The 14,267-nt window shown below is 35.7% G+C and overlaps 1 protein-coding gene across 5 annotated transcripts in view; it reads right to left on the bottom strand.

The window, feature by feature from the left end:
* Positions 1-14,267, bottom strand: part of PPP1R42 (protein phosphatase 1 regulatory subunit 42) — a 53,918-nt gene that overhangs the window by 4,844 nt on the left and 34,807 nt on the right. For 2 of the 5 annotated variants that reach the window (XR_015246947.1, XM_025922915.2), the window contains exons 6-8: positions 13,765-13,882; positions 9,865-9,996; positions 1,893-2,052 (exon numbers count right to left, since the gene is read on the bottom strand). Coding sequence is in view for 4 of the 5 variants with exons in the window: in XM_025922915.2 (XP_025778700.1) it covers positions 1,893-2,052; positions 9,865-9,996; positions 13,765-13,882 (410 nt within the window). In the remaining variant the exon portion in view is untranslated. Of the gene's footprint in view, positions 1-1,888; positions 2,053-6,094; positions 6,420-9,864; positions 9,997-13,764; positions 13,883-14,267 lie in introns of those variants that run through there. The other 3 variants (XM_086695879.1, XM_086695882.1, XM_086695880.1) reach the window with 3 other exon arrangements.

The following is a 14,267-nucleotide window of genomic DNA, read 5'->3' as shown; positions in this document are numbered from 1 at the left end:
TTCCTAGTTAGGAAAATGAAGATAGAATGATTTATTTGCTGTTTTGTCAGTGAGGTGATTAGAGCTTTGCTTGGGACTGTAGAATATATGGTATGTGCGGTAGTTCACAGCTGATCTAACGTAGTGTGTGTGGCAATGTGTAGAATTTACCAACATTGGGGCGCCTGGGTGGCGCAGTCGGTTAAACGGCCGACTTCAGCCAGGTCACGATCTCGCGGTCCGTGAGTTCGAGCCCCGCGTCAGGCTCTGGGCTGATGGCTCAGAGCCTGGAGCCTGTTTCCGATTCTGTGTCTCCCTCTCTCTCTGCCCCTCCCCCGTTCATGCTCTGTCTCTCTCTGTCCCAAAAATAAATAAACGTTGAAAAAAAAAAAAAATTTAAAAAAAAAAAAAAAAAAAAGAATTTACCAACATTGTTTTCTGAGTCTGCGTCCATTTTTGTTGTTTTCCTTTCCACCTTGATGATATGTTAGCAAGATCTTTCAAAATTCTTGGCAAAGAAACGAAACTGAAGAACACTGTCATGGAATTGACACTAGTTGTGTAGATCTTTAAGAAACTACCAGGGTGCCATGGACAGAGTGGCTATGGTTTTGATGGTAACGACAAAAGACATAAGCAGTCAAGCAGACTCTCACGCAGCTTCTGTGTTTTTTGTTTGTTTTTGGTGAGTGTTGATGAGGCAAGACTAGGACTCTCTCCATTTCCTTTTTCCTCTCCCCCAAATAAAGCATTTTCCAGACTCAGAGGACCCTTTCTCCCTTATGCCTCCATCCCAGCAAGCCTAAGCCACTCTTCAGGGAATGGGGGTAGGACAGTGCAGCAGTGTTGTTCATAGGTCTTCTCTAGGTGGGCTTCATTAAGTAATGCTAAGTCACCATACCTTAGACTAGACTCTGCAAACAGGGTCTCATGATAAACCTACCTGATCTTCAACAGGCAGTTCTGGAAAAAGGAAATCTAGAGTATGTACCCTGGCTCTGATTACTTTCTCAATGAAATATGCTGTTGCCTCCTTCACTATATTGTAATGACTACTATGATATGATTGGAAGATCAATAGAGCAATCATATGGACTATAAATGAGAAAAAGTTGAATGAATAATTTATAGGATGTATTAGGATCTGGTTTATAATGTTCATAGCATTTATCACACTCTACAGTAGTTGTATCATATTTGACTCTCCAACCAGCTTGTTGCAAGATTTTTGAGATCAGGACTATCTCATTTGAGTTTTTATATTCAGTATTGCCCAGCATATGGCAGGTACCTATTAGTTTTATGAATAAATGAAGTTCTTTTCTGGTATGGTTTATCTTTACATTGAAGCAATATCATTTTTTAAAACTAAAAAAGCAATTTCTTCCTTATCAGGAAACTTAAAGTTGATTCATATGGAGCTACATTATACATACACTCAAGGTTTAGAATAGTGACTCTTAAACTAATTTTTTAGATCATAAACCCCTTTGAGAATCTAATGAAACTTCTAATGTCTCCTGCCACCAGATGCCCTTGGCACAGTCATCTACTCACTAGTGGACCACCCATCATCAACTGGGCCTCAGGCTCCTTTGATATGATCCCTGCTCGTTTAGACATCTTTACCTGCTGTTCTGGGACTGTCCTGAGTCATTTGCCCTACCTCAGTGAGTATATGTAGTCTGTGACTCCCAGCTCTTCTTGAACTAGTCGTTCTACCACAACTGTGTGATTATTTGAGTAGACCAATGATGAACTGAACTATTTTTGGGGGTGGGTGTGCTTGGTCAAGGAGAATTGAGAACAGAGAACAAGAAGACAGCTGGAGGGACTTTCTTCCTCTATGTTGTTGATAGGGTATCCCATCTTCCCCCAAGAAAGAAATCACATAAATATTTGAAAGAACCTACCCCATATCTTCAACAATTTTAGGTTTATCTTCTTGGGAGCTCTCTGAGGATGAATTTCCATTTGCAAGGTTTCTTGGTATATCAGAGAAAAAGACTAATTTTGGCTTACCCACCTGTGGGTAATAAACAGGAACTATGTGATGGATTGTTTCAAAGTTACCTGTAGTGTACAAAGAATTAAAAGGATTCTGCTTTGAAACTAATAACTAAATTGTAAACAAGGCTTATAACAGCATTAGACTATCCAAAATTATAATTTATGAAATGGAATTAAAGTTAAATAGATCCACAGTAAGACCAATTAAAAACTTATATCCCAGATAAAGTATCACAGACTTTCATACATAAAAACCTACCCAGGAAAATTTATGGTCAGCCCTCATTGACAAAATGTGTACACCAACGTTAACATAAGTATTTACTTTCCTTGCATTCTGCTCTTCTGGGTTTAGTTTTTCAGAGTGTTAGGCCTTTAGAGAGTATATTAGTTATGTATAGTTTATATATAGTTTTTGTAGTATGTTCATACCTTTATTTTGGTACTTACCATTCCACATCATTTTCCTGTTTACAGATCTTCCTCCCTTTCCAGCGGTTATTTCCCTTTGAATGGGGACTGTTTTATTCACCTTTAATTACAGTGCCTAGCATAGTCCTGTGCTCAGATATTTATTAAATGAATAAATGAATGTTTTCAGAGAAGCACTACAAAGGATATATACTGAAAGATATGCATATGTTTTGGATTTTATTAAAGTGTTTGATTTTGTTTCCAAATTTGGGTTATATAGTTAAGTGGCTATATTTAGGACAAGATTTTTTTTATCATAAGATACTTGAAGTCTGAAGTCATAATCCCTATTAATCTTATCGTAATCTTTGAGGTAAAGCTCCAAATTTATAAGGCTATCAAAAATACATAAAAGGTCAGGAAGTACAAAAATTACTATCTTCCTAAGAATTCCTGTTCACTGACAATGTATTTGTACAGCATTGTCTTTAAAGTGTTCATTTCAGCTCTTCTAAAGACCTGAAGGAATATTGTGGATTTTAAAAATACGTAATATATATTCTAAACTTTAATTCATGCTTTCCATTTTTCTTTTTTGAGCCATACTAACAGAGCCTTTGTATAAAGACCATAGTGTTAAGTTGTTGGCCACATACCTAAGGATAGAGTTATTGTGTGCTACAAACATGTTTTCACAGACGTCACTGATTTTAAACCTGAAAGGCTCAGAACTGTAGCATTTGTTTAGATAGGGATGGCAAATGTGTAGGAGGTGAGAGAGAAAGATATCTACAAGTAGCCAAGGGAGAATAACTAAGTGTTCCTGAGGAAAACTCAGATAATTTTCTGTCACAGCTAGTCAGCTTTTAATTTTTTTTCAATTTCAATTTTATTTTAACTGAACTTAGAGTTTGTTTTTCAATATAGTAAATCATATAATCTACTTAAATTTTTTTATATTATCCCATTTTTCTCTGTAGGTCCTTTTTATTTATAAAAATTATTTGTTTACATTGTCACATAATTACATATCTGGAGATTTTCTTAAATCCCCACCAATTTGAAGTGAATTTCTTTTTTTTTTTTTAATTTTTTTGATGTTTACTCATTCTTGAGAGAGAGAGAGAGAGAGATAGAGAGACAGACAGACAGACAAAGCATTAGTGGGGGAAGGGCAGAACAAGAGAGAGACACAGAATCTGAAGCAGGCTCCAGGTTCTGAGCTGTCGTCACAGAACCCAACGCGGGGTTCGAACTCACAAGCTGTGAGACCATGACCTGAACTGAAGTCGGATGCCCAATCAACTGAGCCACTCAGGTGCCCCTGAAGTGAATTTCTATGTAGAGCAGACATCATTGTCCTTGTATCCAAGCACAGTTGAGCCAGTCATTGCTAGAGCGGTCACTAGAAGCCAAGCTGTTTGATGAAGTTAGGTAACTTTGATTAATCTCTGTACCCCTTGCTATCTTTGTGACCTTAGACAAGTTATTTCATCTTTCTAAAACTCAGCTTTCTTGTGTACAAAATGGATGTAATAATTATTTTCTCCATAGGTTATAGTGATTAAATGAAGTGATGTTTATAAATATCTGAAATGTTTAGTACAGTAAGAATTACTTCTCTTTTCTTCCCTTACCCCCTTTTCTTTATTTCCTAGACTGATGTGCTTTCTATTTTAAATTGTTAATGATTATTAAAATAGCAACTACAATAAGGTATGAAATGATAACTTTTGTACTATGTAACATCCTATTTGGCTTTTTAAAAAATTTATAGTTAGAGGAGTTAAAATTTTTTTAATTTAAATTTTATTTTTTAATTTTAATTCCAGATAGCATACAGTGTTATATTAATTTCAGGTGTACAATTCAACAATTCTATACATTACTCAGTGCTCATCATGGTAAGTGAACTCTGATCCCCTTCATCTATTTCACCCATCTCCCCACCCATCTCCCCTCTGGTAACCATCAGTTTATTCTCTGTAGTTAAGAGTCTGTTTTTTGGTTTCTCTCTCTCTCTTTTCTTTTCCGTTTGCTCCTTTGTTTTGTTTCTTAAATTCCATGAGTGAAATCATATGGTATTTGTCTTTCTCTGACTGACTTATTTTGCTTAGTATTATACTCTCTAGCTTCATTCATGTTGTTGCAAATGGCAAGATTTCATTCTTTCTTATGGCTGAATAATATTCCATTGTATATATACACCACATCTTTATTCATCTATCAATGGACACTTTGGCTGCTTCCATAATTTGGCTATTGTAAATAATGCTACAATAAACATAAGGATGCTTTTACCCCATTGAATGAGTGTTTTTCTATTTTGTATATGTTTACTGGATTGTAGGGTGGTTCTTTTTTTAACTTTTTGAGAAACATCCATACAGTATTCCATGTTAGCTGCACCAGTTTGTTTTCCCACCAACGTGCACGAGAGTTCCTTTTTGTTGACATCTTTGCCAACACTTGTTGTTTCTTGTGTTTTTTATTTTAGCCATTCTGACAGGTGTGAGGTGATACCTCATTGTTTTGATTTGCATTTCCCTGGTGATGAGTAATGTTGAGCATCTTTTCATGTGTCTATTGGTCATCTGTATGTCTTCTTTGGAGAAATGTCTGTTCATATCTTCTACCTGTTTTTTAATTGGATCATTTGGTTTTTTGGTGTTGACTTGTGTAAGTTCTTTATATATTTTGGATGCCAAACGTTTATTGGGTATATCATTTGCAAATATCTTCTTCCATTCAGTAGGTTGTCTTTTACTTTTGTTGTTTCCTTTGCTGTGCAGAGCTTTTTTTTTTTTTTTTAATGTTTGTGGTAAAAACAGTTAACATGAGATCTACCTCGTTAATGAATTCTTAAGTATACAATACATTGTTTTTGATCATAGGTGCGATAGATAATGTAAATCTCCAGAGCTTATTCATCTTGCTTAAGGCCCCTTGATTAGTAGCTCCCCATTTCCTCCTTACCCCAGCCTCTAGCAACCACCTTTCTACTCTTTGATTCTATGTATTTGACTGTTTTAGATACCTCATATAGGTGGGATCATGCAGTATTGTGTCTTCCTGTGACTGACTTATTTTATTTAACATAATGTCCTCAAGGTTCATTCATGTTGACACATGTTGTAGAATTTCCTTCTTTTTAAATGCTGAATAGGGGCGCCTGGGTGGCGCAGTCAGTTAAGCGTCCGACTTCAGCCAGGTCACGATCTCGCGGTCCGTGAGTTCCAGCCCCGCGTTGGGTGCTGGGCTGATGGCTCAGAGCCTGGAGCCTGTTTCCGATTCTGTGTCTCCCTCTCTCTCTGCCCCTCCCCTGTTCATGCTCTGTCTCTCTCTGTCCCAAAAATAAACGTTGAAAAAAAAATTTTAATGCTGAATAGTATTTTATTGTATGTATATACCATGTTTTCTTTATCCATTCATCTGTCAATGGACACTTAAGTTGTTTTTACATCTTGGCTCTTGTGAATGGTGCTGTAGCAAACACAGGAGTGCTAATGTCTCTTCACGATCTTAATTTCAGTTCTTTTGGATAAATACAGAAAACTGGAATTGCTAGATCATATGATAGTTCTACTTTTAAAACTGGAATTGCTAGATCATATGATAGTTCTACCATACTATCTTTCATAGTGGCTGCAGCATTTTGCATCCCCACGAACAGTGTGCAAGGGTTCAAATTTCTCTACATCCTCACCAACTCTTGCTGTCTTTTGTTTTTTTGATAATAGCCATCTGACAGGTGTGTGGTGATACCTCATTGTGGTTTTGATTTGCCTTTCCATGTTGATTAATGACATTCAGCATTTTAAAAATATACCTTTAGGGGCGCCTGGGTGGCTCAGTTGGTTAAGCATCCGACTTTGACTTAGGTCATGATCTAGTGGTTTGTGAGTTCGAGCCCCACGTTGGGCTCTGTGCTAACAACTCAGAGCCTGGAGCCTGCTTCAGATTCTGTGTCTTCCTCTCTCTCTGTCCATCCTCTGCTCACACTCTGTCTCTCTGTCCTTCAAAAATAAATAAACGTTAAAAAATTTTTTTTTAAATATACCTTTAGGCCATTTGGGGATATGCTTGTTTGAGTCCCTAGCCCATTTTTAAATGTGGTTGTTAGTTTTTTTTGCTGTTGAGTTGTAGCAGTTCTATATATTTTGGAACTTAACCCCATATCAAATGTATAGTTTGCAAGTATTTTCTACCGTTCTGTAGGTTTTCTTTTCACTCCATTATTTCCTTTGCCAAGCATGAGCTTTTTCATTCAATGTACTTCCTATCACTTGTTTGTTTTTGTTTTTGTTGCTTGTGTTTTTTGGTGTCATATCCATGAAATCATTGCCAAGACCAATGTCATGAAGCATTTCTCCTATTTTTTCTTCTAGAGTTTTATAGTTTCAGGTCTTATGTTTAAGTCTTTAATCCATTTTGAGTAGATTTTTGTGTATAGTATAAGTGTTCTTTTGTGTGTGGATATCCAGTTTTCTTAACAATTCAGTATCCTTTGCCTACTGTGTATTCTTGGCACCCTTGTTGAAAATCAGTTGACCATTTATAGATGGATTTATTTTTGAGTTTTATATTCCACTCCCTATATCTGTATGGCTGTTTTATGCCAGTTTTGATTACTGTATCTTGTAATACATTTTGAAATCAGGAAGTGTGATGCCTCCAGCTTTGTTCTTTTTTCTCAAGGTTGATTTGGCTATTTGTAGTCCTGTATCGTTCCATATATATTTTAGAATTGTTCTTTTCAGTTCTGTGAAAATGCCATTAAGATATTGATAGGGGTTATACTGAATCTGTCAACTGCTTTGGGTATTATAAACATTTTAATAATATTAAATTTTCCATTTCATGAACACAGGATGTCTTTCCATTCATTTTTGTGTTAATTTCTTTCATTAGTGTTTTGTAGTTTTCAGTATACAGTTCTTTCATCTTTTTTTTTCTTACCTTCCTAGTTAAATTTACTTGTAGGTGCTTTATTCTTTTTTGTGCTATTGTAAATAAGATTGTTTTCTTAATTTACTTTTCAGATAGTTTGTTGTTACTGTATCTATATGGCTTTAACGATTGCTTTTTTAAGTTAGTGGTCACACTAGATTATGAAGAAATTAATGAGGATTTTATTGAGAAAATCAGATGAGAGTGTAATTAAAAATTTTTTTTAATGTTTATTTTTGAGAGAGAGAGAGAGAGAGAGAGAGAGCGAGTGAGGGAGGGGCAGAGAGAAAGGGAGACACAGAATTTGAAGCAGGCTCCAGGCTCCGAGCTGTCAGCACAGAGCCCGATGTGTGGCTCGAACCCACCAACCGTGAGATAATGACCTGAGCTGAAGTCTGACGCTTAACCGACTGAGCTACCCAGGTGCCCGACAGTGTAATTTTTTTAAAGTATAAATTTTAGGGCACATTATAATCGTTATTTTGTTGAATTTCACTGGAGAAGTTAAAAACAGATTAACCTAATTATTTCTGAAGTAGGAAGAATTTTTTTTAAATCTATTAAGATGGAGAAAACTGCATTATTTTTAGAATAGGTTCAATTTGCGGGTGAGGACTGGTATTGAATTTTGTGAGTATTTCAATTATTTTTTAAATTTTTTTTTTTTCAACGTTTATTTATTTTTGGGACAGACAGAGACAGAGCATGAACGGGGGAGGGGCAGAGAGAGAGGGAGACACAGAATCGGAAACAGGCTCCAGGCTCTGAGCCATCAGCCCAGAGCCCGACGCGGGGCTCGAACTCACGGACCGCGAAATCGTGACCTGGCTGAAGTCGGACGCTTAACCGACTGCGCCACCCAGGCGCCCCAGTATTTCAATTATTAAGAAAGTACTTTGGCATCTTTGGTATAAAACTGAAAACACGTAAAATACTGGAATTTTTATCCTGGATCTGGTTCTGCCCTTCAAAACCAGCCAGGGATAGATGGAGGAGAAGAAATGTTTCCTGTCCATTTTATAGGTTTCAGACCTTGAAAGATTCACATTGCCAGCACAGTATCATCACTTGTGAGTATACTGTCAGTTCAGAAAGTCCCATTCTTCAAAATGATTTCCCATAGTTCATATTCAGTGGACATGATACGGCAAAATCATCAGAGCTCCATGCCTTTCCATCTCTGCTTCTACTCACCTCAACCTCCTTGTTCTAGATTGTCAGAGCTCCTAGGATGTGGTATCCATGCATAAAGCCTCACTACAGTATTCTAGTTTCCCTTTCCGTATTCCCCTGGCCTAACCCCTTCCTATGATCCCATCCCATTAGCTGTGAAATGAGGACTGTTGGCATTCAAACACTATCATGGAACAGAGGTAGAGGCTTATTCCAATGTTGTGGACTATAGAATCTGTGAAGAATGAATTCTAGGATGCTCCCAAATATGATAAAGATAATTGTGGGGCACCTGGGTTGCTCAGTTGGTTAAGCATCCAATTTCAGCTCAGGTCATGATCTCACAGTCCGTGAGTTCGAGCTGCGCGTCGGGCTCTATGCTGACAGCTCGAAGCCTGGAGCCTGCTTCGGATTCTGTGTCTCCCTCTCTCTGACCCTCCCCCGTTCATGCTGTGTCTCTGTCTCAAAAATAAATGAACATTAAAAAAAAAAGATAATTGTTACATGTTACACTTGGCTACATTTAGTTGCATTAGTTAGGCAAGGGAGGTTGACCTGTCCTTTGTAATATATGTAAACTTGGGGTGCCCAGGTGGCTCAGTGGTTAAGTGTCTGACTTGGCCTCACATCATGATCTCACGGTTCATGAGTTCAAGCCCCACATTGGGCTCTGTGCTGATGGCTCAGAGCCTGGAGCCTGCTTTGGATTCTGTCTCTCCCACTTTCTCTGCCCTCCCCTGCTTGTGCACATGTGCGCACTCTCTCTATCGAAAATAGAATAAAACATTAAAAAAAAAGAAAATGTAATGTACATAACAGTAAGCATATTATAATCAAATTCAAATCAAATTCAAGTGGTGGGGCATGTACATAAGAAAGGGGACAGGCTACAGAGTATAGACCACAGATATGGTTGTCATACATTTTTATTTTTTATCATGATGGAAAATGTGATTTTTGCACTGCTGCTAAACAAATGTACTAGGGACTTAGGTTTCACAATTTACGTAGCTGATTGTTGTTTCACCATTTACATAATTAAATCATGTACTTTTGCCAGATATAAAATTATACATTTTCCTCCACCCTCATGGCTCTGTTTTCATACTGACACAGTCAGACTCAATGTGAACTGCTTTTGTTGATAGTAGCCACCATTTTCATATGTAAACATTGCAGGTGGAATTTCTTAGGAATTGTAAATAAGTTTTAAAAAAAACCCAAATCTTAAGCAAAGAATCTAAACAAAAGTTTCTTATTTCTTGGGGTTTTTTTTGTTGAGTAGAACATTCCCTTTGCTAGTAGAAGTGATCAACGAATGAATGACAGTCTGCTTACTTATGTATGAGTTACTTGCATCCTCGTTTTTACTGTTCTTTTTCTTGCTGATTTTCTTGGCATCTTTGGATGCTTTCCAATTTATTAGGAATTGTCTTTCCATATTTTTAATTTCTTTTCCATCAAGAAATTCTAGAGAAAAATACATATGTTAAAAAATAAAGTATTTAAATATATAGGTAATATATTTAAATTATATCTGAACTTAAATTATACCATAAGTTGAAGTAATTTCTTTTAAAAATACCTTATTTGCACATCTTTGTTCTTGTTGAGCTTTTATTTATTTTTAATTATTTTTTTCTGATTTCAAAAAAAATATGTGCTGATTATAAACAACTTAAACACAGTGGAAAAAAACATAAAAAGACTGTGATTACTACTCATACCTCTCCTTCCCATCACTGACAAAGATAATCACTGTAAACAATTTGATGTATAGTTTCCCTTCTGGGGTCTTATATAAACTATATTGTTGTTTTTGAAAACAAAAATGTTGTCATATTCAACAAAAATTAGATGCTATCTATTCATTTCCATATTATGGTTATTATTCTTAGGGAAAAGCAAGATATATTTTATGTTAAAGTGAATAAGAAGTTTTATACATTTAGCCTGGTATTTTAAAAGCACATATATTAATAATGCTTATTATATAGGATATAAATATAATAGGAACAACCCACAAATCTAGCTTCTTGGTTCTGTGAAGATTTCAACTACATTTATATCTTGTTCCTCTAAAAAAGTTATGAAAATTGAGCATCTTAAATTACACAAAAAATTTTTTGTAAGCTGTAAGATATTTGGAAAATACAAAAGTGGAAAAAGAAAAAAATTAATATTGCCTATATCTACAACCAGAAATAATCACTAAAGACCACTAACAGTATATTTTTAACATTTTTTGTTTTCTGTTTATGTATCCATGTATGTGTATATGTGTGTATATTATATAAAATTGGAACTCTATGCAGTATTACATTCTAATTTTCAATATTGTATTGTGATCGTTTTACCAAGTCTTTCTTTAAACACAATTTTTAATGGCTGACAGTATTCCATTATATATGTATACATAATACATATATTATAAAATATTAAACTATTCCCTTATAGGATATTTTGTGTTACATGTAATCACATGAATACAGGTGGCCTTCACTTGATAAAAAGACTATCTTTTCTATATAGTAGTTTTGGGGCCTTTATTGTGTTTGTTTATTTATTTTGAGAGAGAGAGTGAATAGGGAGGGGTAGAGAGAGAGAGAGGGAGAGAGAGAATCCTAAGCAGGCTCCACACTGTCAGCGCAGAGTCAGATGCAGGGCTCCCTCCCATGAACTGTGAGATCATGACCTGAGCCGAAATCGAGTCAGAAGCTCAACTGACTGAGCCACCCAGGCGCCCCCTATATGGTAGTTTTTTAAATTAAATATATATTTTCTCTTATCATCCATGTAATGTCTTCCACTGGATTCCAGAATGAGAAAAGAATGTAGTAAAAAATTTTAAATCAGGGGCACCTGGGTGGCTCAGTTTGTTAAGCATCTGACTTCAGCTCAGGTCATGATCTCATGGTTCATGAGTTCGAGCCCCTCATCAGGCTCTGTGCTGACAGCTCAGAGCCTGAAGCCTGCTTCAGAATCCATGACTCCCTCTCTTTCTGTCCCCCTCCCCAGATCATGCTGTCTCTCAAAAAATAAATAAATGTTAAAAGAAAATTTTTTTAAATAAAAAAATTTTGAAATCATATTCTTATAGAGAAAATGACAGTAACCTGATAAAATATTGATTACACTACTGAAAGTATTAACATTGCCACTTAAATATGACTCATAATATTGTTAGACCCTATGTACAAAATAAAGTGATGAAACTGGAAATATAAAGAACCACAAACCTTAGAAGTACAATTGTTTACAATTGCCTTATGTACTTATTTTAACTGAAATTAATACTCTCCAAATTATAATGTAAAAAATTGGTTAAAAGTTCTATTATCAAGCATCTTAGTATTTAGCACTTTACATTAACAGTTATTATTTTATGCTTAGTTTTCCCAACCACTTGGATTTATTGATATCTTTTTAAGATTTGTTTAATTGTATAATTTGTTAGTGTATTTTTGGATGTGATATATGTAAATCAATACATATTTTTAAAACATCTATTATAAAGATAAAGAATGAAAAATCCAAGTCCTATACCATGATCCCTTTTTCCTCATGTTAGTGTTCCAGACAGAGCTGAGTAGTGACTAGGAGACTATGCCTCAGTAAGCCTTATTTCATCTTTTAGCAATGATCATGTAGAGGTGGTTCAGGAGGGGAAGCCAGGTAATGGACATAAGATCAGAGACCTATGAGATTTGTTTTAATGAGTTGTTCTTAACATAAAATTTGTTTCCACTCATGCTAAGTACGTTGCTTGTCATTCTGTTTAGTGAGGACTGGGTTACTTACAAAGCATGAAATGCCTCCCCACAGTCCTTACTGGGACACATCAAACCAGGTCCTCAGTTCACTTTCTGTATTTTGGTTTTGTATTTAGGAAGAAAGGACATGAAAATAAGACAAGTTAGAATCAGAGAAGAAACTGAAAAGACGTATAGCGAAGCGTTAACAGCATATTTATGGTGGGATTATGAATGATACTCATTTTCTTTTCTATATTATCTGCATTTCTATAAGAAATGTATATTTTTATACAAAATGTGTATGGATTTTATAATCACAAAATATGTTTTAGAAAGTATTTATTAAAAAATTTTTTTGACTAAGTCCTGTTTATTTGTAAATCAGTACCTTATCTCCACATCTTTTACTGCATCACCTATAGTACTATATCATGAGAAGAGTTTCCAGAAATGGTTCCATTAATATTGGAAGGTTCTTAATCATCTAACATTAGTTGTATTTACTCTGCTTCCTAAGGTAAGTGGAGTAATACAATTGTATGTGGTAGGCAGGGAGGGAAGGAGATGGGAGAGTTGGGGGAAGGTGCACTGCAGATTCATTTGCATGACTTATAAAAAATACACATGACTGTTCTCCCAGTGTATTCTGTTTCCTTCCCTTGACTGGTGGGGTCAAGGGTGGTGGACAGGGTGTGACCCTTGGATATGTATTTTGAAAAATCTTGGATTTTTCTGATATACCCTCTGTCAGCTCCTCCCTACCCCCAAGAGAATTGCTGCACTAGCATCATGATTAATCAAGGTTTACTACAGCTATGTGCTTTGAAGTGGTTTTCCCATACATTACTTTTTATACTCAAGTATAGCATGTCATAGAAGTTCAGATATAGGAAACCTCACAAATATCCTTTGTGAGAAGGCAGTCCTTATCTCTCTGATGTTGTATAACGTGGTTCCTATTGAGAAGCTATGGTCCATTACCCCCAATATAGTGCACAATCAGGATGTTATTATTTCTAAGGATCTCCTAAAGGGACTCCCTAGCTTGCTCTCCTTTCAAATGAAGGGAACACTTGTACGTTCTTAGGACAATTTTCAAGCAATGAAAATTTTGATTAATTTTGTCTACAGTTCCAAGTGCTAAAGAATCTCTTGGGATCTTCAGAGGATTTGTGGCAATGAGAATTTGGCAAAAGGTCAGCAAGTTCTACACATTTATGATTAACCATTTTTGTTGGTAACAGCTACATTTTCTTTTTAAAGAAAGGGCATGTGGTGCCTTAATTATTTCTGAACAGAAGATATTTTTCATGTTTTATTTCTCAATTTTAACTTTTGCTTTTATTTATTGAATTTAAAGTTGACTATTTTTATAGATTTAGATATCATATTTGTATTTCTCAAGGTTTTCTGTTAAAATAACTAAAAAGTTAACCAGGTCTGTTTCTCTAAGAAAATTATATTAATATATATAAATGTGTACCCAGTGATTTGGACACCAGTATCAGTCTGTCTCTGTATTTGGGTTTGAGACAAACAGGATTTCCATTTAGATCCATTTTCCACAGCTTCATCAACTTGTTCAGTAAAAATTCCAAATCCTATAATTTGAAAAGAAAAGCAAGACACAAGTATATCATAATCATCAGTATTTCTTTCATATTAGTTAACTTTTTATTTTTTTATATTAAAATTTTTTTTTGTTTTTTATTTATTTTTTGAGAGAGAGAGAGAGACAGAGAGCGAGCGGGGGAAGGACAGAAAGAGAGGGAGACACAGAATCGGAAGCAAGCTCTGGGCTCTGAGCTGTCAGCACAGAGCCCGACGTGGGGTTCGAACTCGTGAACTGCAAGATCATGCCCTGCGCTGAAGTCAGATGCTTTTTTTTTTTTTTTTTAATTTTTTTAACATTTATTTTTGAGACAGAGAGAGACAGAGCATGAACGGGGGAGGGTCAGAGAGAGGGAGACACAGAATATGAAACAG

The sequence above is a fragment of the Puma concolor genome, chromosome F2 (assembly GCF_028749965.1).
Source record: "Puma concolor isolate L17-30 chromosome F2, mPumCon1.1.hap2, whole genome shotgun sequence".
Lineage (NCBI taxonomy): Eukaryota > Metazoa > Chordata > Mammalia > Carnivora > Felidae > Puma > Puma concolor.
Note: the sequence above shows the minus strand (reverse complement) of the source record. Positions and strands in the feature narration are given on the sequence as shown.